The sequence below is a fragment of the Dasypus novemcinctus genome, unplaced genomic scaffold, assembly GCF_030445035.2.
Source record: "Dasypus novemcinctus isolate mDasNov1 unplaced genomic scaffold, mDasNov1.1.hap2 scaffold_389, whole genome shotgun sequence".
Lineage (NCBI taxonomy): Eukaryota > Metazoa > Chordata > Mammalia > Cingulata > Dasypodidae > Dasypus > Dasypus novemcinctus.
Genome location: NW_026688353.1, coordinates 49,449 through 71,071, shown reverse-complemented (window position 1 = coordinate 71,071; position 21,623 = coordinate 49,449). Strand labels below are relative to the sequence as shown.

The 21,623-nt window shown below is 63.5% G+C and overlaps 1 protein-coding gene across 5 annotated transcripts in view; it reads left to right on the top strand.

The window, feature by feature from the left end:
* Positions 1–1,037: 1,037 nt before the first annotated feature.
* The window catches only part of ADAMTSL2 (ADAMTS like 2), a 39,061-nt gene continuing 18,475 nt past the window's right edge, over positions 1,038–21,623 (top strand). For 2 of the 5 annotated variants that reach the window (XM_058292858.2, XM_058292857.2), the window contains exons 1-9: positions 1,038–1,178; positions 2,984–3,074; positions 3,503–3,645; positions 4,323–4,398; positions 8,138–8,240; positions 8,905–9,050; positions 9,147–9,270; positions 11,720–11,800; positions 14,120–14,295. In XM_058292858.2, coding sequence (XP_058148841.1) covers positions 2,985–3,074; positions 3,503–3,645; positions 4,323–4,398; positions 8,138–8,240; positions 8,905–9,050; positions 9,147–9,270; positions 11,720–11,800; positions 14,120–14,295 — 939 coding nt within the window. In that variant the 5' untranslated portion in view covers positions 1,038–1,178; position 2,984. Of the gene's footprint in view, positions 1,179–1,335; positions 1,572–2,983; positions 3,075–3,502; positions 3,646–4,322; positions 4,399–8,137; positions 8,241–8,904; positions 9,051–9,146; positions 9,271–11,719; positions 11,801–14,119; positions 14,296–21,623 lie in introns of those variants that run through there. The other 3 variants (XM_058292860.2, XM_058292859.2, XM_071213655.1) reach the window with 2 other exon arrangements.

Genomic DNA, 21,623 nt, shown 5'->3' with positions numbered 1-21,623 from the left:
CTGGGGTCCCAGGTGCCTGGTCATATGACAGCCTCTGTGCCTCAGTTTCCCCACGTGGCAAATGGGGTGATACAATGCTGATCTTGTGGCTCTTGGCACACCGGAAGGACTCAGTAAAGATAGTGGCTGTTGTTGTTCCTTCTTTTACTACTGGGTCCTTTTATTCCGGATCCTTCCCATCAGTGGTCAGACACCGTGCAGAACTTTCCTCTGGGTGGTGTTCTCAGCCACCCAAGGAGGCATAGAAGGAGCTCACCGCAGGTGCCGAGGCTTGGTTCTGGGGCCGCAGAGGCAGGGGGATGGAGGAAGTGGCGTGGGAGACCTTAGGCATTGGGGGCCCGCTTTGCCCCCACCTCCCGGAGGGGCCTCCCTGTCCCTGAGGACGGGCCGTGGGGACCCTGGCCGCCCGGGCTCGGGGGGCAGCCTCGCAGCGTCCGGGGCCTGCCGGGGCGCCCCTGAGCGCGCTCCCTCCCACCGCGCTGCGCGCTGACTCAGTGGCCGGAGCCTGCGCCCCAGCTCGCCCGCCAGGGGCTGCCCCGGGGGCCCCGCCAGGCCGGGCCGCACAGCTGCCGAGCCCCGCGCCTCCCGCCGGGCCCGCGCCGTCTGGCCAGCAGGCCGCGGGGCTCCCCGGGGCTCCCCGGGCCTGTCCACCTGCCCGGGAGACCCGCCGAGGCCGGCCGGGGCCCCGCGGCCTCCCCACCTGCGCGGCGCCCCGGACGCGCGGGGCCCGGGCCCGGCTGCGGGAGGAGGCCCGGCCCCGGGACCCCGGCGGCCCCGCCCGCGTGGCGGCCCGGGGAGGCCGCGCGCCCGCCCCGCAGCCAGCAGGCAGCTGGGCCGCCTGGCCGCGCTCCAGGGCGCGCAGCGGGTTAAAGCGCGGCCGCGGGCGGGGCGGCCTGGTGGGAAGTGTGAGTTCCTCCCCGTCTGCCTGACAGCTATAAAGGCGCCGCGGGCCGCCGGCCGCCGCTGGGCTGCGCCCCTCCCTGGGAGCCCCCCCTCTTGGATGCTCTTTGAAGTGGGAGCGGCGAGGGGGAGGAGGAGGAGGAGGAGGAAGGGGAGCGGGAGGCAGGGCCGGCGGCTCCGGACGCGGCGCCTCCCCCTGCGCGGACGCACCTGGCGCCCGCCGGCCCACCGCGGCGGCGCCCCTTCCTCCAGGAGCACAACCTGCTGACCCCGGCCAGGTAGGCGCCCGGGCCGCCCTCTGCCCTCCGCCCTGCAGCCCTGCTGGGGGCCCGGCCTGCAGCCCCCACCCCGGCCACCGCCTGCCCCGTGGGGGCCGGGAACCGGCCGGCAGAAGCATCCCCCCCAGCACCCCTTGGGAGCCATTACGTAACAGGAGGGGGCCGGCGGGGAGGGGGCCTGAGCCCCAGAGCGTGGCGCGGGTGGCCCCGCGGCCCCTCGGCCCTGGGCGGCCGGGCTTCGTCGGCTCCGCGGACCTCTCCCGGCCAGCCGGTGGTTTGGACCCCAGGGAGCGCGGCTCCTGCGTGAGCCGGGCCTGGCCCGCGGCCAGCGGCGTCTGGAAGCCTTAATGAAAACCAAGTGTGGGGCTGTCGCGGCACCTGTCTCGGCCGCAGGCAGGAGCTGGGGGCACGGATTAGCCCGCGGGGCCGCCCATCGGGGCTCGGGGCCATGGGGGTGGGGGCGTGAGGCTGGAGACCTGCGGGGGAGGGGCTGCCGGCGGGCTGGGGTCGGGGGCGGGGGGCAGGCAGGCCGCCGAGTGTGCGGGGGTCTCTGGGAGTCAGGGCAAATTGCTGCCTGGTCCGGGCACTTGGGGTGCGAGTGTGTCCCCGGCACAGCTTGGGACAAGCTGCAGGTGTTTGGCCTGCAGGAAACGAATGTCGATGGAGTCTGGTGGAGGGGGCTTGCAGCCAGCTCAGGGTGGGGCGACAGAATGAGCTGGATGCGGGGGACGGGGCCCTCAGGCGGCTCTGGGGTGTGGGGCAGTCCTGCTGCCTGGCTGGGTGGCTTTGGACAAGTTGTCGTCCCGCTTGGGACTCCTGGATCGGTGGTTTCTGACACCCGCTCTGCCACTTGCTGGCCCGAGACAAATTCTGGGAAGAGGCCGCGAATGGCCGTCCTTCCCTGCAGGAGGGCAGGGGTCTACGCTGGGGAAGCTGCATGGGGAGGGGCGGGACCCAGAGGGTGGAGTGCCCTCTGGGGCCAGGGGTGCTCCCCGGTTTGAGCCCCGGGCAGGCAAGGCCAAGGGGTTTGGCGCTGGGGGAGGGGGCTGGGCTGTCAGGAAGGAGGGCAGCCCGGGGCCCTGGCCTACCAGCCCCCGGAGCCCTGAGCTGCACGTCCCCCATGCCTTCTGCCCCCCGGGAGGGAGGGGCACAGAGACATGGCTCGGCCTTGCACCAGGAGATGGTGAGCCTGCTCTTCCCAGAAGGCGGGACCCCGGGCTCTCAGGGTGGGTGGGGGAGGGCCCGGCTACCCGCGGCATGTCCATGTCCATGGGCTCCTCTGGCAACCCCAGGCGCTTGGTGGTGGAGGGTCCCACAGCCGAGAGGGGCATGAGCCACTCTCAGAGCCACGTGGCCTGCCAGGGAAAAACCCGAGGTGACCCGGCTTCGCTTCTCCCAGCCCAGGCCCTGGAACCTGAGCCTAGGTCCTCTGGCTCTTCACCGGATGCACTTCCCCTTATCACAGCCACCTCCCCACAGACCTGAGCCTGCTGCCCCCTCGGCTGCCTCCTGTCTCCCCCACGGGCATTTTCCAGGGAGCTCAGGTGTTGAGAGGCAGAGGGAAGCACACGTTCCTCCGCTCTGCTGTCCCAGCCCGGGGCAGGCATTTCCAATGGCACCCTGAGCCTCGATGGATGGCTCCGCCCCTCCCAATAGGGCCCTCCAGGCAGCCATTACCAATCAATCCTAGACAGCCCGGTGGGGAACCGGCTGGGCCCTGGGGGGCTTTTCCCCAAGGCATACCTGGGTGGGCTGGAAGAGGCGGCCGGGGCGTGGTCTGGCGGTGACGGAGCCTCGCTTCCCAGGATGGACAGCAGACGGCGGCGTTCGTGCTGGGCCTGGTCCCTGCTGGCCATGGTGCTGGCGGCTGGGGGAGCGGTGCCTGCCGGGACCACGGTGAGTGGGGCAGCTTTGTCGCCCACAGGCCAGCCCAGCACCCAGAGGGTGTCCACCCCCACGTGGACTGGCCTCGGTGGGCCGGGCGGCAGGTTGGGGGCCCACGTCCGGGCCCTGGAGCCCCTCCCCAGGAGCCTGTCTTCTCCAAGCCAGGCCGGCCAGCCCCTACGCGGGGAGGGGGCGAGGGGTGAGGGCGGCCGGGCGCAGGCTGGGCAGAGGGCCACGGTGGGTGGGCTCATGCCCTGCGGAACTGAAGCTGGACCCTGGCCTGCATGGAAAAGAGGGTGTGAGGGCGATGAGGCTGCGCTCCCAGGACGCTCGGCGCCTTCAGACCGGGGGGACCCCCAGCCCACCGCCCCTGGGGTCCCCTGAGGCCGCCCGGGAGGTCGGGGGCCGTCCTCTGACAGTGGGTGGGGCCTCCCTCCCAGGACAGCGGCCCCACGTCCAACAGCCTGGAGGGGGGCGCGGATGCCACGGCCTCCTGGTGGGGTGAGTGGACCAAGTGGACGGCCTGCTCGCGCAGCTGCGGGGCCGGAGTGACGTCGCAGGAGCGGCACTGCCTGCAGCAGAGGTGCGTGGGCCGGGCGCGCGGCCAGGGGCTGGCTCGGGACCGGCGCCTGCATGGGAAAGGCTGGCCGGGAGGGGCGGCCTGGCCTTCAGCCCGGGCGGGGGTCCGCAGGCCGGTGCAGCGTTTCGGGTTTGAGGCCCTGGGGTGATGGGGCTTCTCGCTGGCTGCCTTTGGCGCCGTGGCCCCCGACAGGTCCTGGGCTTCAGGTCTCCCTTGAACCCTAAGGGGTGGGCATTTGGGGGTGAGCCCACCACCCCCCGAGTTGAAACATGTGGTTCAGAGCCACGGACCTGGGTTCGAATCTTGCCTCTGTCACCTCATGTCTCAGAACCTCCCAGCTTGCATTTCTGGAACGCACGGGGCAAAGAGCGTGCCCGCTGTAGCCCAGCACGGGGCAAATGACACTGTCATTATTATTGTTAATTCTGCGAAGACTCTGTGCCATGTGCTGGGGTCACAGAAGTGACTCAAGTGTCGTCTCTTCCTTGTGTGGGAAACAACCACACACCTGTTGGACCAGGTGGCGGTTGGGGTGGAGAAGCTGGAGTTGAGTGGGCAGGAAGGACCCCTCGGCTGGGGAAGTCGGGAGAGGCTTCTGGAAGCAAGGAGCCAGAAGCCCCCCCACCCACCCCGCAGCTGAGCTGGGGGCCCCGCTGGCGCTCAGCCCCTCCCTCCTCTAGGAGAAAGTCCACCGTGGGCGCTGGCAACCGGACCTGCGCCGGCACCTCCAAGCGGTACCAGCTGTGCAGCGCGCAGGTGAGGCTTATGGCCCCGCCCCTTCTCCCCTTGGAGGGGCCTCGGGGGTCTTGGTGGTGGTTCAGCCCCTGAAAGAGAGACGGGAGGGGGCCGGCTTTCCAGTTAAGGGAAGGACAGTGAAGCCGTCAGGCTGGATGTGGGCCCCAGGCACGGCCGGCTGGAGTGGTGCTCAAAGGGCAGCCTCTGGCTTGGGGTCTGGAGCGGCAGCCCGCCCTGCCGTGACGCTGGTGGCTGGCCGGGAGACTCTGGACAGTCCCTGGGCCTCCCCGTACCCCTAACAGCCCTATTGAGCTGTTTTCTGGGCCCCAGTAAGCTCCCTCTGCCCCCAGGAGCCTGCAGCCTTGGGGATCCTCAGATCTGCCCCGGGCTGGGCAACTCCAGGGAGCTCGACCAGCTGGTGGGACAGTCACCAGGCACCAGAAACCTGCCCACAGTGCCCGGGTGTATCCGTCAGCCAAAGGTGTGCTGATGCAAAATACCAGAAGTCTGTTGGCTTCTATAAAGTGTATTTATTGGGGTAGGAGCTTACAGGTACCAGGCCATAAAGCGTAAGTTACTTCCCTCACCAAAGTTTATTTCCACATGTTGGAGCAAGATGCTGCCGACGTCTGCGAGGGTTCAGGCTTCCTGGGTTCCTCCCTTCCAGGGTCTTGCTTCTTCCTGGGCTCAGGGTTCCTCTCTTCCTGGGGCTTCTCTTTCCTCTGTGAGCTTACTTCTGGGGCTCCAGCTCAAGACTCCAGCATCAAAACTCCAACAGCAAAAACCCTCAACTCTGTCTTTGCCATGCCCTTTATCTGTGTGTCCCCACCCACCAAACGGTGGGGACTCAATGCCCTACTGACGTGGCCCAATGAAAGCCCTAATCATAATCACGCCCAGGTACAGACCACTTTACAAACATAATCCAATATCTATTTTTGGAATTCATAACTTTATCAAGCTGCTACACTCCACCCTCTGAATTCCAAAAAGACATTACAATATTCATAAAAACCTTAAATCAGTACAATGCAAGTACTAAATTGTATCACAATCAATTTAAGGAAATACAGTTTGTCTTGGGGCAAAGCCCTGTCTGCTATAGACCTCTGAAACTTACAAATCAGTTTATCTGCTTCCAATACACAGACAGAAAAAGGATAGACATTTTCATTATAATAGGAGAATTGGGAGGGAAACATGAGTCGTGGGTCCTCTACAGTTCAGTAAACCTGCAGGGCATCCTCCATTTGATTTCAAAGTCTGAGAGTCATTTTCAAGAAGATGGTTTCTTCTCCCTGGGGCCTCATGAGGACACACCCTTTCCAGTCTTGCCCAATGGCCATTTACTCGGTTCCACCCTCACCAAGCATCTGGGTGTCGACCAAGCGCCAGACATCACCCTTGAAGAAGAGTGTTGCGGTGATTGCCACATCTTACCCAATCTTTGGATTAGAGTCTTAACCCCCCTAGTACAGTGACGTGAAGACTACATCCTCCCTGACCTTTGGCATGCAGGCTCAACGCTCTCAGAGCAAGGCCTTCTCTAATCCATGGAGGACACGTCCACCACTTCCAGTCCAATGGGTGCTGACCTCAACCCCCCCGATCCTTGGGGAATGTGCTCCACCCTCTCTGTCCCCTGGGGCAGCAGAACTCTCCCAGAACATCGGGTGGGAGCATCCACCCTCTTCAACTGCTGGGGCAAACTCACCCTGTCTGTACACACGGGTGGGGTTCCTCTCTTGGTCCAAGGAGATGTCCTAATTCCAGATCTCAGCTTCCTTGGTTTTCCTCTTAAAGCTGTTTTCCCTTCAATTTCTCCTTTCCATGTCCCTTTTATTCCAGGCTGACAGTGGTTTTGTTCATACAGCTCTCTCAAAAACCTTGTTGGTTTAGCATGCAGGAAGCAGGGGTCCAAGCCATTAGACAGTAAGACTTTCCACAAGTATTTCCTAGATAACTGCATCTTCAATCTTAATTTACACGTGCCAAGTTTAGTTAAGTCCTCCAATGGGGCACTATCATTTGGGGGCTTGATTTCCAGAGGCTTGGAATTTCCAGAATTAGTTTCTGTTTTCTTTGTGCCTGGCACTTCAGTCCTCAGTATCTCTCTCTCATCTAGCATTTTGCTATAAACTGAAGCAGAAGCCAAGCTGCATTCTCCGGGTTTACTTTGGAAAGTTCTTCAGCTAAATGCCCAGGCTCGCCATTTTCAAATTCTGCCTTCCATACAACACCAGGAGTTAATCTTGCTAAGTTGTCTGCAACTTCAAAACACGGAACACTTTTTCCTCCAGTTTCCAATAATAGTTTCATCATTTACTTCTAAGGCATTATAAAAAGTCTCCTTAGCATCCATATTGCTATTAACAGACTCTTCAAACTTGCCTTTCCCATCAAGTATTTCACAGTTCCTCCAAAAAATACCCATTTCCCATTTATAAAACCATTCCAGCATTTTGGTAATTGCAAAAGCACTTCCTCACTCCTCGGTACCACATTCTGTATTAGTCAGCTAAAGGGGTGCTGATGCAAAATCGCAGAAGTCTGCTGGCTTTTATAAAGGGTATTTATTTGGGGTAGTAGCTTGCAGATACCAGGTCATAAAGCAGAAGTTATTTCCTTCACCAAAGTCTTTTGCTACATGTTGGAGCAAGATGTCTGCCGATATCTGCCAAGGTTCAGGCTTCCTGGGTTCCTCTCTTCCTGGGGCTGGCTTATCTCCAGGCTCAGGGTTCCTCTCTTCCCAGGGCTTGCTTCTCTTTCCTCACCACCAAGCTCCTCTGTGTGCTTTCTTCCTGGGGCTCCAGCTCTGGACTCCAGCATCAAAACTCCAACAGCAAAATGCCAACATCACAATCTCCAACTCTGTCCTTTGCCATGCCTTTTATCTGTGAGTTCCCACCCCTTACTGACATGGCCCAACCAAAGCTCCAGTCATAACTCAATCACGCTCAGGTACATACCAGTTTACAAACATAATCCAGTATGTGTTTCTGGAATTCATAACTGTATCAAACTGCTACACCGGGTATGGAGCCAAGAGGAGGGTAGAGGGGAGATGGCCGGCAGGCCCCGAGACCCCTACCTTGGCCAGCCTGGGCCGGGGGTGCCGAGCAGGTGGACTTGTCTCTGGGTGTCATGGTGTCTGTGTCTTCAGGTGTCCATGTGGGAGTTGGTCCCAGAGGGCAGCACGTGGCCATGACCGCGGTGCTGGCACCCTCTGACCAGCTCCCCCGGATGGGACGGCCAGGACCTGAGTTGACACTGGGGTCAGGCTGGTCCGAGTTGGTGGCCTGGCCTCGGCCGAGTCACTCGCCTGCTGTGCCGTGGGCTCCCCGTCTATGAAGTGCCCCCTCCCACCTGGACGCTGATTTGGCGAATGTGCCCAGGCCTCGGCCGAGTGCAGCCCTGAGGCCTGAGGACCGGGCCCCAGGGGAGGCGGCCTGAGCAGCCCGTGCTCCAGTGGTCTTTCCTCCCCACAGGGACTGCCGGGGAGGCCGGTGCTGCTGGGGGGTGCCAATCTCCCGGGGGAGGGCCTCTGGGCACCGGAGCTGGCCTGGTTCCTTCCTGAGCGGCCACCCGGCAGCCTGGCCCCGCTGCGGTCCCCCGCCGGCCAGCCCGGCCCCGCTGAGCACGCCCCCCCGCCCTGCTGCAGCCCCCACTGCTCAGCCCGGTCCCTCTGTGGGCCCCCCCCCCACGGTCAGCCTGGCTGGGCCATGCAGCTCCTCGTCCTGTCCCCTCTTCCCACTTCCAGGAGTGTCCGCCGGACGGGAGGAGCTTCCGAGAGGAGCAGTGCACCTCCTTCAACTCGCGCGTGTACAACGGGCGGACCTACGAGTGGAAGCCCCTGTACCCGGGTACCTGCGGCCCCGGGGCCCCACCTTGCGGAGCGGAGCATGGGGGCCGGCCCCTCAGGCCCCCCCGCCCCACCCGAGGGGTCGGCTCCCGGGGAGGTAGTGGGAGGGCGATGAGGGCGGCGGGGCGGATGGGGCGGGAACGAGGCCTGGCGGAGGGTCCCCTGGTCATCGGCTCAGACCCGGGATCTGTCCTCGGGTCTTGGGCCCCTCCCCCACGACACCCCCCAAGCATGCGTGCGAGCCGTGCCCCCCGCAGATGCGGCCCCTGCGGTAGCTGGCAACTCTTCCCCCAGTTACCTACTCCCCCACGTGCCTGGGGCCGAGGGGGAACCCCAGAGGACCCCGGTCTGGGGGTCCGGGAGGTGGAGCGGGGCCATTTCCCCCACCCCTTGTTCTCTGGCCAGGGGGGGAGGAAAGCAGCAGCTCAGGCCCCAGGGCGGGTGGGCTTCTCCTGCTCCCAGGGTAGGGCTCTGAGCACCTGCACGGGGGGCTCCCTTGTGGGTGGCAGAGCCACCCCTCACTCCAGGGGGGTGCAGCGCGGGCGCTCCGGCGACCTGCGTGTTGGCCCGGGGCCACCTCGAGGCCCGGCGTCAAGGGGTGCTGTCCCGGCGGGAGGGGCCGGGTGCCCCGCGGCCCGCCCTGAGACCCCCGCTGGCTGTCCTAGACGACTACGTGCACATCTCCAGCAAGCCCTGCGACCTGCACTGCACCACTGTGGACGGCCAGCGCCAGCTCATGGTCCCCGCCCGTGACGGCACGTCCTGCAAGCTCGCCGGCCTGCGAGGGGTCTGCGTGTCTGGAAAATGTGAGGTTGTTAAACATTGTAGCAAAAGTACGGCCGGCGGCCTGCGCGCGCCTGTGCGCCCCGGGCCCTCCCAGCAGCCCTGCCCTCCTGCCTCCTTGCAGCCCATCGGCTGTGACGGGGTGCTCTTCTCCACCCACATGCTGGACAAGTGCGGCGTCTGCCGGGGGGACGGGAGCAGCTGCACCCACGTGACGGGCAGCTACCGCAAGGGGAACACCCACATGGGTAAGGGGACCCCGCCCCGGGACGCCTGGGCACCCACCCACCGCTAGCCGGGGCCAGGCGCCCGCCCCGCTCGGCCGCCCGATTCTCCGTTCCTCCCCCCCCCCCGCAAAGCCCCTTTGGAGAGGAACGATGAGAGGCTGTTGGCTAAGCACCGACTGCATGCCAGGTGCCGCCGTGAGCGTGTGCCTGGGGGATTGCGTCTAGCCTCACAGCAGCCTGCCAGGGATGTGGCTACCACACTGAAAATGGGGGGAAACTGAGGCACGGGTCCCAGTGCTTGCAAGTTGGCCTGGGATGGGAGGCTGGGCACATCGTGTTTTGGGGCGTGGGTCTCCGAGAGCTGGGCGAGGCTTCCCGGCTGCTCGGGGCTGACCCAGCAGGGCCCCTCCCTTGTCTGGGCGGCGATTTGTCACTTTTCAGAGCATGTGTCTTTTTGCCTCTGGTCCAGCGCCCTGGGGGTCGGGGCAGGCTGTCCCTTATACAATGGTGGGTGTCACACAGTTGGTCCAGATGTGTTTCTGGGTCTTCGTAAATGCTCGCGGAATTAGACTGGGCCATCACAACCTCCGGTTGGGGGAAGGCAGAGGAGATGAAAAGTGCTTAGCAGGTGGGGAAACTGAGGCACGCAGCAAGCTTGGCTACTCGAGGTTCCCCATGGGGCCTGGCGAGTCTGGACCAGAGTCCACCTTTAGGCCCCTGCTGGTGTCCCGGAGGCTGAGGCTGCGGCCTCCCCAGGAGAGGAAGAATTGCCACGTGATGGTCGGCTGTAGCAGGTGCCATCAGGAAGGGGTGGAGCGGTGGGGGCTGATGGCACCCGGGGTGACTGTGCCGGACCAAGGAGGCCCGGGCTGGGGGAGGAAGTGTGCCTCCTGCAGGTAGGGCCCCGGGGGCCAGTGAGGATCTCGCCAGACGTGGTGGGCGGAGGTGCAACACGCATCCTCCCTTCCCGTGGCACGCCTGCTCGTGGCCTCTGCTAGCCCGAGGCCCGGAGGAAGGGGCGCCAGCGGCAGGAGGCCGGCCTTTGGGTGAGCGCCTGCTGTGCCCCCCTGAGAGCCGATTACCAAATGCTCACAGTTTCGTGAGCTGGCTGTGGAACAGCCGCTCTTGAAAAGTAAAGTCTGTAAACCTTCAAGTAACTCGATTATCTTAGAGGCAAAGCTAACGGGTGCCCCCACGTGTCATTTCCTCATGGCAAGCCCTGCCGGGCCCTGCCCTGCCAGCCCTGCCCGGCCCTGCCCGGCTCTGGACAGCCCTGCCCGGCCCTGCCCGACCCCACCCAGCCCCTCCTGGCCCAGCCCTGGCCAGCCCTGCCAGCCCTGCCCGGCCCCACCCGGCCCCGCCCAGACCCTCCTGGCCTAGCCCAGCCCTGCCCAGCTCCCCTCTTGCGATCTCACGTAGGCGACTTGGAGCTGGCCATGGTGCGTGCGTCCACACTGCGGGCGTGGCCAGCACCACAGATGTACCGCCCCAGCCCCCCACCCCTAGGATGGCCTTGAGACGTTGACCCCTGGCTGTGCAAGTCAAGCTTAGGGTTCTCTGAGACCTGGAAGAGGTGGACGGGGTCAGGGAGAGATGGCATGTGGGCCCTGGCCCACAGATCCCCACGGACTCCAGCTCTTCTCCTGGGGGAGCCCATGAAACCGGTTTGCCCCCAGTGAAACTTGGTGGGCCCCCTCCCTACCCACCCCCCAGAGACCCGCCTGTCTTTCTAGGGCTTCTGCAAGCCGCTTCTCCCTACACCATCTGCCCCCTGCTGGCAGGAGCGCTGTCGTCCTGGTTCGCCCGGGACCCCTGCCCCTCTCCTGCTGGCCATGCCCCTGGCTGCCCTCCGCTTGAGTGGGGGCCTCGGTGATGGCCCCGGGCCGCCGGCTTTGTCCCCTGCGGACCCTGCCTCAGTGGATTGTCAGATCCCATTGTGCTTTCTCACGCGCGTCTTCGAATGGAGCAAGACTTCAGATCAGTGTGCTGCAGCTGCGGACGGGATTTCAGCAAATCCATAAAGCAGTGCGCTCGGGGCCAGGCCCCCACGAGCTCAAGAGCCTCCTGACGTCACCCCAGAGTAGCTGCTACCCCACACTACAGATGAGGAAGCCGAGGCCCGAGGGCTCCGTCCTGGGGAGGAAGGGAGATGGGGCTCCGTTCCGACGGACCCCAGCGTCGTGTGGTCTCTGCCATCCAAGCGTCGCTCGGGCGGGGTGGGGGCCGGCCCCTGCGAGGGTCCCTGGCGGCCTGGCAGGAAAGAGGGGGGACCCCGGGGAAGCTTGGCGGGACTTGAACTCGCTGCCGGGGAGGAGGTGCAGCTGTGGGGGCGGGCCTGCTTTCCCCAGCCCTCCTCGCCCACCCTGAGCATGGCTGCCCAGGGCTGCCCTTCCCGGCGAGAGGCGGCCGGCCTGGGCCTCGCCTGCGCGCTCCGCGGCGGCCTGTGACGCGCGGCCCTCCCCACCCCCAGGTTACTCCCTGGTGACCCACATCCCGGCCGGTGCCAGAGACATCCAGATTGTGGAGCGGAAGAAGTCGGCCGACGTGCTGGGTGCGTGTGGGCCGCGCAGCTGGGCGGGGGGAGATGGTGGGGCAGAATGCACAGGTGGAGCAAGGGGTGCCCGCTCCTGCCCGGACACCCTCCAGGGTCCTGAACTTGGGGGCAGGAGCGGTGCGGGTCATAGGGGAGAAGCATCCACGCCCCCGTGGGAAGGGGCTTGCCATCAGATGGGGGGGGTCACAATGACGGGTAGTGAGCGCCCCGTCCCTAGAGAACCTGGTCCAGGCAAAAGCTAGGCCTTGCAGGTGGGTCCCCAGCCTGCCCTAGGTCAGAGATGGGAAGGTCAGGTTAGGGCTGGGGGGAATTAGGCCGTCAGTCCAAGGTCAAGAGTGACTCAGGTAGGATTCGAACTCAGGTCCGGGCTTCTCAAGCTGATGCTCTTGCCCCTGGACTGTCTCTGTGGGGATTGGACCTGGCGGGAGGGGGTTTCCCAGCCTGAGGATTCTTGAGTTATGTGCACAGTGGCCGGGGTGGTGAGACCCTGTCTGGGAAGAGTGTTCTGGAAGGTTTCCCTGCAACGCTGAGGGTGGGTCTGCCAGGCTGCGGCAGATGAGTGCGCTGGGCTCGACCCACCCAGTGCTGGGCAGAGGAGCCAAGATGGCGCCCCCGGGCCGCGTAGGACACCCTCTCGGATGGAGGCACAGCCCCCACCCCTTTACCCGCACCCCACGCTTTCCGCCTGGCCCTGGGGCTCAGGGCGGCTGCAGGAACCCCGCACTTCTTAGGGGGCCCCGGGAGGAGGAAATGCTCTGCTGAAGGGCCACAGGCTGGAGTGCGGCCTCCAGGCCCTGCCCCCCGCCCAGAGCCCCCAGCCCTGCGCGTCCCCACGCTTTGGGCCCCCGGCCCGTCGCCCTGGGGGCCGCTCTGCCGCCCAACCCGGCATGGGGTGCCGCCCGCGTCGCCAGGCGTCTCAGCCTCTGGCCAGGCCGGTCGCCTTGTCGCGGGGTGAGCGGCGGGCCGGGAAGCGTGGCGTCCCCGGAGCTGGCTCCACAGCGCGCGTTCTCGAAACAGACGCTTGGAAACGCCGGCGCGGCCTGGCGCGCTGGGACAGCACGGGAAGGAAGGCCATGCTGTCAGGCAGGAAGCGGGCCTTGGACTCTGGCCCTCGGCCCACCCCGGCACGGCCCCTCGGCTCTCCCCTCTCTGCGCAGAACTGGGACGTGGTCTGTGTTATTTTTTGACATTGATATGGGAAGGGCCTTTATCGAGCCGGCACGTCCGCCCGTCCCTCGGGCTGATGACACGCCCTCTGCCCGCGGAGGGGCAGGAGCTTTGGCAGCTGAGCCCCTCTGCGCCCGCTGGCCAGCCCCCCAGAACCTGCTCGAGGACACTCTTTGCAAGACAGGCTGTCCCCGAGCGCCGAGGCTGCCCCCTCTTGTCCCCTGCCTCCGAGGTTCTGGGAGGTTCCAGGCACCCCTGCTCACCCTCTCCAGCCCCAGGGGGCCTGGCTTTCCCCAAGCAATCAGCTCCAGACAGTTTCCCAGACCCCAGGGGCAGTGGGCAGACGGTTTGTGCACCCACTCCTTTCTGTCCCGAGCCTTCGTTAGGCTCGAGTCAGGCCCTGGGGGTGCCTGTCCCCCGAGATACTCCAAGCGCCCACCTGTACCCCACCACCCAGAGACGGTGGCTGAGAAGATGCCCCGGGGCCCTCTTGGCCAAGCCTGGGTGAAGGGGTGGAGGGGAGACGGTCAGTCCCGCCGAGCCGGCTCGGGCTGTCCACATCATCCCTCCCAGTGCGAGGGCGGAGGCGGCCAGTGCGGGCGCTGCCCAGCCAGCCGGGCCTCTCTCTGTGGGTGCTGGGTGGGCTCTCAGGGCATCTGGTCACCGTGCAGTTGGGGGAGCCGCAGCGGGGAGCCAGGCTGGATGCCCAGCCCTGTACCTGGCAGACACCTGCCCTCCAGTGCCTCCTGCGCCGGCCAGGTCCAGCCTGGCCCCTGGGGTATGGTGCTGGCGCGACACCTCGCAGCCCCTTGGCTCCTTCAAAGGCGGCCTTCAAAAGCAACAGGACCCGACGCCCCCCCCGTCCCCCCCACCCCCGCCAGCTATTCTCAGCCGTCTAGACGAGCCCTTAGCTGTTTATTTTAGGCGGACAGGAACGTGCATTTGCATCTCCCCGGCGCTCGCGGGTTGGGGCGCACGCCCGACACAGACAGAGCTCCCGCCTCCCCCACCACGTGGCCCTCCCTGGCCTTGGGGCGTTTCGGGGGGGGGAGGCTTGGGGAGGCAGGCTTGGCCAGTGTTCCCTGCGCGCGCCAGGCCGGCTCCCCCCGGGCCCACGCGCTCATGTGGCCGGCGGCCCTGCCCTCCCAGCTCTCGCGGACGAAGCCGGCTACTACTTCTTCAACGGCAACTACAAGGTGGACAGCCCCAAGAACTTCCACATCGCCGGCACCGTGGTCAAGTACCGGCGGCCCATGGACGTCTACGAGACGGGCATCGAGTACATCGTGGCGCAGGGGCCCACCACCCAGGGCCTGAACGTGATGGTGCGTGAGCCGGGCGCCGCGGGCGGGCGCGGGGCGTGGGCGGGGCGTGGGCAGCCCCGCCGCTCGGCTCCGGTTGGGCTTCGTTCACTCACTCACTCGCTCGTTCATTGAGCACTTCACCCCCCATTCATTAGTCAGATTTAAATTCATTCACCTTCTCTCTCACTTCATTGCTCCATTCACCAACCACCTGCTTCCATAACCATTCATTCATTCATTCATTCATTCATTCATCCTTGCTGTAGCACCTCTGGGGAACAGGCACACCCCACAGTTGGGCCCCTCTGTTTCCTACCCACCCGTGGACTGCCTTGTTTCTGCCAGGCCCTTAATATTGGGGGACCAGGATGGCACTTGTGGCCCCGGGCCCCAGGCTCTATGCCGGCCTGGCGCCCCTCAGGCACGGCCTCCCCCAGGAGGCTCAGGGCTCTGGGGGTGGGGCAGAGGGCACATGCCATGGGCAGCTCTGTGTCTGTGCCCGCTTGCCAGGAGGGTCAGCTAGGAACAAATGCCATGTGGCTTTAGGGGCTTGCCGTCGAGGCCGGGGCATGTCCGGATGAGCTGCCCTGCGGTGCCTGAGGCCTGGGGCTTTCTCAGTCTCGGGGGCTGAGGAGGTACAGCTGGGGGTAGCGCTCGGCCACCGCAGCTCCTCAGGCCCCGCAGCCCCCTGTGGCGGGCGCCGCGGTCTTCCCCTTGCGTGAAGAGCCCTGGGCACAGAGAGCTTGCAGGCAAGGGGACTTTGAACCCAGGTCTGCCCGAGGCTGGAGTCGCTGCTTGGTTAACTCCCAAGCTGGTGGAGCCTCCGATCTGGGGTGACCCTGTGCCCCAGCCTCGGTGATCTCAGAATGTAGTAGGAGCTGGGAGTTTCTGGGTGGGTGGCTTCCCTGGGGAGATGGAGGCGCGTGTGCAGGACTTCGGGGGGTGATCCCAGGAACCACACCTGCGCAGAGGGGCAGGTGGAGCTGTGAGCAGTCACGACTGGGGGCTCTGCCCACCCCCAGGGGGCTCTGCAGTTGAAAAGGCTCCCCCAGAATTATCTGGAATTGAGGCAGGGAGCCGAGCCTTTAGACTCTGCATGCAGGTTGCCCCTTGCGGATGGGGCATGACCTTGGAGACGCGGCTCTCTTTGGCCAAGGGAAGTCCTGGGGGTGGGGGAAGGCTTGCCGTGGCCTGGGGGCAGGCCACACTTGTGGCGGCGTGGACAACGTGTCATCAGGTGGGCTCTGTGGCCCAGAACAGCCAGATACTGCATACCCCCGTGCTGCCACACAGCCTACCCTTGCAGGTGCAGTTCCTCTAGGATTCGGCTTGGTCCTTTCCCAGGAGCCTAACGGGAGGAAGGCTAGGGGACAATGGGCGGCTGGCCTCCAGGGCTGGGGGACGATTGGCAGCTGGACTGGAAGGCAAGGGGATGATGGGTGGCTGGCCTCCAGGGCTGGGGGACGATGGGCGGCTGGCCCGGAGGGCGCCTTTTCTCTCCTGCTGCCACTCCAGTCCTCTGAGTCTCACCTAGCGCCTCAGCTAGTCTAGGGGGCTTACCTGGGGCGGGCGGGGGGCCCAGACTCTTGTCCAAGGCAGCTGCTCTTGTCCAGCTACCATCTGATTGGGCAGGGGTCCCCAGTGATGCCCTAGTGCATTAGCTGGGTGCCAGGTACACTCTCCCTGCGCCAGTCCCCCAACATCCCTGCCCTGACGAGCAGGACTGCTTAGCCCTGTGGGGCACTGACCCCTCCCCAGTGCCCGAGCTGAAGCGGGGGGTTTAAGGAGACGCCTGCTATGGGCGTGTCCCTCTGGGAATCAGGCTCTCTAGACCCACAGATCTTAGGGTTGCTGGGATGGGAAACAAAATCCCCGAGTGGGTCCCTGGGAATGACAGCCACTGCTGGTTCGCGGTGTTTCCCAGGCCCGTGTAGTTTACTGATCGGGGGCTCGTGCCGAGGTCAGCTTTGATTTAGGGTGTGCATCGCATCACGGAGGCCGCCCCAAGGCCCTCCACCCTGGGGACGGTCATGCCTGGGCTGGCCCCTAGGGGCCTTTCTCTGCTGATCTGTCAGGCTGTCTCCAGGGGATGCAGCGCATGATGGGACCAGTGGACCCTGTGGCCATGTGCCCAGTGGCTTGGCCCAGTACAACGCCAGGCGGCGCTGGGGCTGGCTGAGGCTCTGTGGGCGGGACAGAAGGGGCGCTGCGTCATCGACTCCCACCGAGTGGTCCTCAGCCGCTGCAGGCTGGACCCTCAGGCGTGGGGGGGGGCCAGAGCAGCCCTGATGGGTGGGGCTTGTGCTATTGGCCCACACGTAGCTTCCAGCCCCACCACCAGGGCCATGCTATCCCTGGAGTGACTGAGGCCGAGGCTGGCCTGTGTCCACTGGCAAGGCCATTGTGCCCGAGACTGGTGGCCCAGTGCCTCCTGCGGCAAGTGTGCTCTGGCATGTTAGCACCCTGTATTAGTCAGCCAAAGGGGCGCTGATGCAAAATACCAGAAATTGGTTGGTTTTTACAAAGGGTATTTATTGGGGTAGGAGCTTACAGATACCAGGCCGTAAAGCATAAGTTACTTCCCTCACCCAAGTCTATTTCCACGTGTTGGAGCAAGATGGCTGCCAATGTCTGTGAGGGCTCAGGCTTCCTGGGTTCCTCCCTGCCAGGGTCTTGCTTCTCTCTGGGTTCAGGGTTCCTCTGTGAGCTTACTTCTTGGGACTCCAGCTTAAGGCTTCAGCATCAATCTCCAACATCAAAAACCCAACTCTGTCCTTTGCCATGTCTTTTATCTGTGAGTCCCACCCACCAAGCGGTGGGGACTCAATGCCCTAATGACGTGGCCCAATCAAAGTCCTAATCATAACTTAATCACGCCCAGGTACAGATCAGATCACAAACATAATCCAGTGTCTATTTTTGGAATTCATAACCATGTCACACTGCTGCACGCACGCTACACAGTGCTCCAGGTCTTGTGCCTACTCCCTCAGTCTATCCACGTGCATCCTCTCAGAAGGTCCACAGCCTTCCAGTCTTTTCCATCCAGGCCCTGACCAACCAGCCAGGCCACTTGCCCCTGCCCACGAGACCATATGTATTCTGATCTTGGGTCACTGCTTTCCATGCAAAGTGCATGCACTGCCTGGAGCCCACTGGGAGAATTTCCCTTCACTGCATTTCCCCCCGGGTCCCCTGAATGGGGCTGCCGGGAAGCCGAAGTCTGCTTTCAGCTTGTATCATCATGCCAAGTTGACTCATTTCTGAATCAAGCCCATCTGCGTCTCTTCGCCCTTTCTTCGTTGTGATGGTGCTGCCATATACCCAGAGCCGTGGGCTATGCGAGAGACGCCAGCCGCGTGGGCTTTGGGTGCAGATGTGGCTCTGCTGAGCCCTGGTTTTGCCTCATCCTGGTTTAACGTTTCCGTGGTATCACGGAGAACTGCTGGGCCTTCCCAACCATGAGTCTTCCCAGCCCAGGCCTTGATGGTTAGCTCTGGTTGCACTGTGACGTGCTGTGTGCGCCAGGGGTGTTTTTCAAATGATGCCTGTTCCTTTGCGGCGGATGCCATGGCCTGGTTCCAGAGCCCTAGAGGTTCATTGTGATTTTCCTACTGGGGCTCACCAGAGACTTCCGGGATATCTCCTCCCCACCCTCCACCCCCTGATACTTCTGTTGTAGGGTCTGTGAGGTCCTCTGGTGTAGGGGCATGGCCACGTGCACCACTGGTGCTGCTGCAGAGCCCGTACTCAGGCCCCATTCAAAGCTGGCAGCCTTTCGTGTGGCTTGGTACGTGGACCAGAGCAATGTCCCCAGGTGTGCAAAACGCCACCTCCAGGATTCTTTGTGGTGTGTGTGTCGGGTGGGAGGGAGGTGTGAGTGCCATCATTTGCCTTTTACTCTCCTGGTGTCCCTGGACTATTGGACTCTGAAATTTTCATTCGAGTGGGGGGGTCACTGAATCTTCCAGGGTCTACGGTCACCTGGGGTTTGTGTATTTTACCAAGGCCTCCAGCACTCCTCCCAGTTCTCGCTCCCCTGGTCCATTAACGCGGAGCGGTCAGCATGGAGGACGGATGTCCTGCCTGTCGGGCGGCCCAGGCCCCTCTGGACTGTGTTGTGACGGAGGGCGGAGGGGTCCACGGAGCCTTCGGTCAGGGTTTTCAGTGTGTGCTCTTGTACCGCCCACCTGAAAGAAAACTGCTTCTGGTCCTCCTTCTCTGTAGGGACGGAGAGAACGTGGCTGCGTGCCATTGGCCTGGGGCCATGTCAGTGTGCTTGGAAAGGGGCCGTTTTTATCAGAAGCTGCCCTGGAGCCACTATCTGGTGGAGCTCGTGGTCGTTCCCTGTCGTCCCCCTGGACCTGCCTTGCTTTGCAGGAGCCTCGCTGGTGAATTAAATGAGGAACAGGACGGGGTACACCACCCCTGGGTCCTTTAGATCTCCCGGTGTGTCGCTGAGCTCTGTTATTTTCTCCAGGACATGGTCTTTTTTTTAAAAAAAGATTTGTTTTGTTTATTTTCTCCCCTCCCCATCCCACTGTTTGTGCTCACTGTCTGCTCTCTGTGTCCATCTGCTGTGCGCGCTCTGTGTCTGCTCATCTTCTCTTTAGGAGGCACTGGGAACTGGACCCAGGACCTCCGAGGAGGAAGAGAGGTGCTCAATCCCCTGAGCCACCTCTACTCCTGGTTTCTCGTATCTCTCATTGTCTTTCCTCTTTGTGTCTCTTTTGTTGCGTCATCTTGTTGTGCCAGCTAGCTGCCCCTGCCTGCCATGCCAGCTCACCATTTCCAGAAGGCACCGGGAACAGAACCCAGGACCTCCCACGTGGTAGGCAGAAGCACAATTACTTGAGCCACATCCACTTCCCCTTATTATTATTTATTTAATCCAACCCCTTTGAAGCTTTTTGCTGGCCGGCTGCTTTCTGTGTGCATTCGCTGTGCGTTCTTCTGTGTCTGTATTTATTTTATTTATTTATTCCCCCTCCCCCCTCCCCGTGGCTGGCTTGCTGTCCGCTCTGTCCATTTGCTGTGTGCTCTTCTGTGTTTTTACTTGTCTCCCTTCTTGTTGCGTCACCTTGCTGCGGCTCTCTGCATGTGGGCTAGCCTGCCTTCTCAAGGAGGTCAGGGCCTCCCATTCGGTAGACGGGAGCCCAGCTGATTGAGCCACAGCTGCTTTCCCCCCTCATTTTTGATTCACTGTCTTGGATGGGGGGCAGAGCTCAGGCTCAGGGGCCACCACTTGGCTTTCCCCCTACAACAGCTCTCAGCCCACAAGGGGCCAAGGGAGGGTCCCACCAACTCCCATTTAGACATTCAGGTCCTGACCGCTGGGTGAGACGTGCCGGGAGACAGGCAGAGCAGAACCGCCTCCCCTGCGGCCCTGCCGGTAACGGGGCAATGGCTGGGCCTTGTGTCCCCAGGCATGGGGACAACTTGGACTGTGGTCACAGCAGGCCCTGGGACGGTTATCCGTTCCTCTGCTGCACAGTTAGCCGAGCAAATGGCTGCTGGCTCTTTGGGGAAGAGCTGGGCTCGTTGTTCCTCTGTGCACTTGCGCTGGCTGTGGGGCCCTCTCCCTGGGGACTTGGCCTTCCCTTCAGCCAGCGGATTCTGGTCCCAAGCTGATTCGGAGCTTGGGCCGAGGGCTGTGCCTCTTGCGGGAAGCTGCCCCCGCTCCGGGCCTCCACTCCTGCTTTCTTGGGCTCACGGAGACCGACGCCACCTTTTCAGGGCCCCTCCGCCCTCCGAGCCCCTAGGCATGCTTTGTTCTCTTAACGACGTCCAGAGGCCCCATGGGTTAGGTCCCCCGGGGGCCACGTCCATCTTGCTGGTGACCATGCCTGGACCCACCTTACCACCCGGCCTTGATTATTTTGGGGTCCAGTGGTCAGAGCTTGCCGTTCTAGAAGGACCTCCCGCCATCAGCCCTGGCCTAGAGGACCCCTGCTCTGTCCCTCCGGCGGCCTTTTCCGTGCTGGTGGCAGAGACCGCGCGTAGAGAACCGTCTCGGGGGCGTTGCCGGGCTTTCGCCGGCTCTTCACCGGCTGCCACGGTGGTCCCGCTCGCCTCCCGCCGGAGTTGACCCTCGCTTTCTCCAGGCTCCCCAGGGCCGTCCCGGCATACGTGGGTGCTCTGCCGCAGCGTTCTTGCCCACAGCTGATTCCCGCATGAGGGTGCTCCCGCAGCGGCTGCCCCTCCCTCCAGGGAACTGGCTGTCTTTGCCCCTGGGAGCCAGCCCTGCGCACGTGCGCAGCTTCTGCAGGGTCTGGCAGGCCCTGGCCCGGGCCAGGCTACAGCTTGCGCTGAGCCACCAGCCCCGGGGCTGGGGGGGCTGGGGGGCTGGGGGAGGCCTGGAGGGGCCATGTCTTGCCAGACAGAGGTCTGTGCGCCCCTGTTGAGCCGGGGAAGGGCTGGCCTCCGGGCCTGGGGGAGCTGGGGAGCCGAGAGTCGAGCTTCCATGCCCGTGGGCTGGGACCGCCACGTCGAGTTCCGGGTCCCCTTCTCCGGGCCCCCGCTCCGATACCTTGTCGTTAAGTCCTGGCTGGGGCCTCTGTCTGCTCAGCCCCCCAGCCGTGGGCCCTGTGGTCCGGCTGTACCCCACGGCTCCACCTCAGGGGGCTCGGCTTGGGGCTCCACTGCCACCAGTGGCGGCCCCCTACTGTCCCTGGCTGGAGGCGCCCCTGCTCCCAAATCCACTATATTTATTATTATTTTTATTATTTCAAGATTTATTTTATTTATTTCTCTCCCCTTCCCCCTTCCTGCCCCAGTTGTCTGTTCTCTGAGTCTATTTGCTGCGTGTTCTACTCTGTCCGCTTCTGTTGTTGTCAGCGGCACAGGAATCTGTGTTTCTTTTTGTTGCGTCATCTTGCTGTGTCAGCTCTCTGTGTGGGCGGCGCCATTCCTGGGCAGGCTGCACTTTCTTTCACACTGGGCGGCTCTCCTTATGGAGCGCACTCCTTGCGCGTGGGGCTCCCCTACACGGGGGACACCCCTGCGTGGGGAGGCACTTATTGCGCGCATGAGCACTGAGCATGGGCCAGCTCCACACGGGTCAAGGAGGCCCGGGGTTTGAACCGGGGACCTCCCATGTGGTAGACCGACGCCCTAACCACTGGGCCAAGTCCGCTTCCCCCAAATCCACTTTAGAGCCTGCTCCCACTCTGGACTCCAGCTCTTGGTGCTGGACCCCCCACCCTCAGCCTTTGGGGACTGCCGGGCCCGTCTCAGAAACGGCCTCACGGGGCAGAGGGGATACTGGGCTGCGAGGCCGTATCCACAGGGGCCTCAGCCCACCCCGCGGGGGTCTCCAAATCGAGGCAGGGCTTTGAACTCCCACCTCA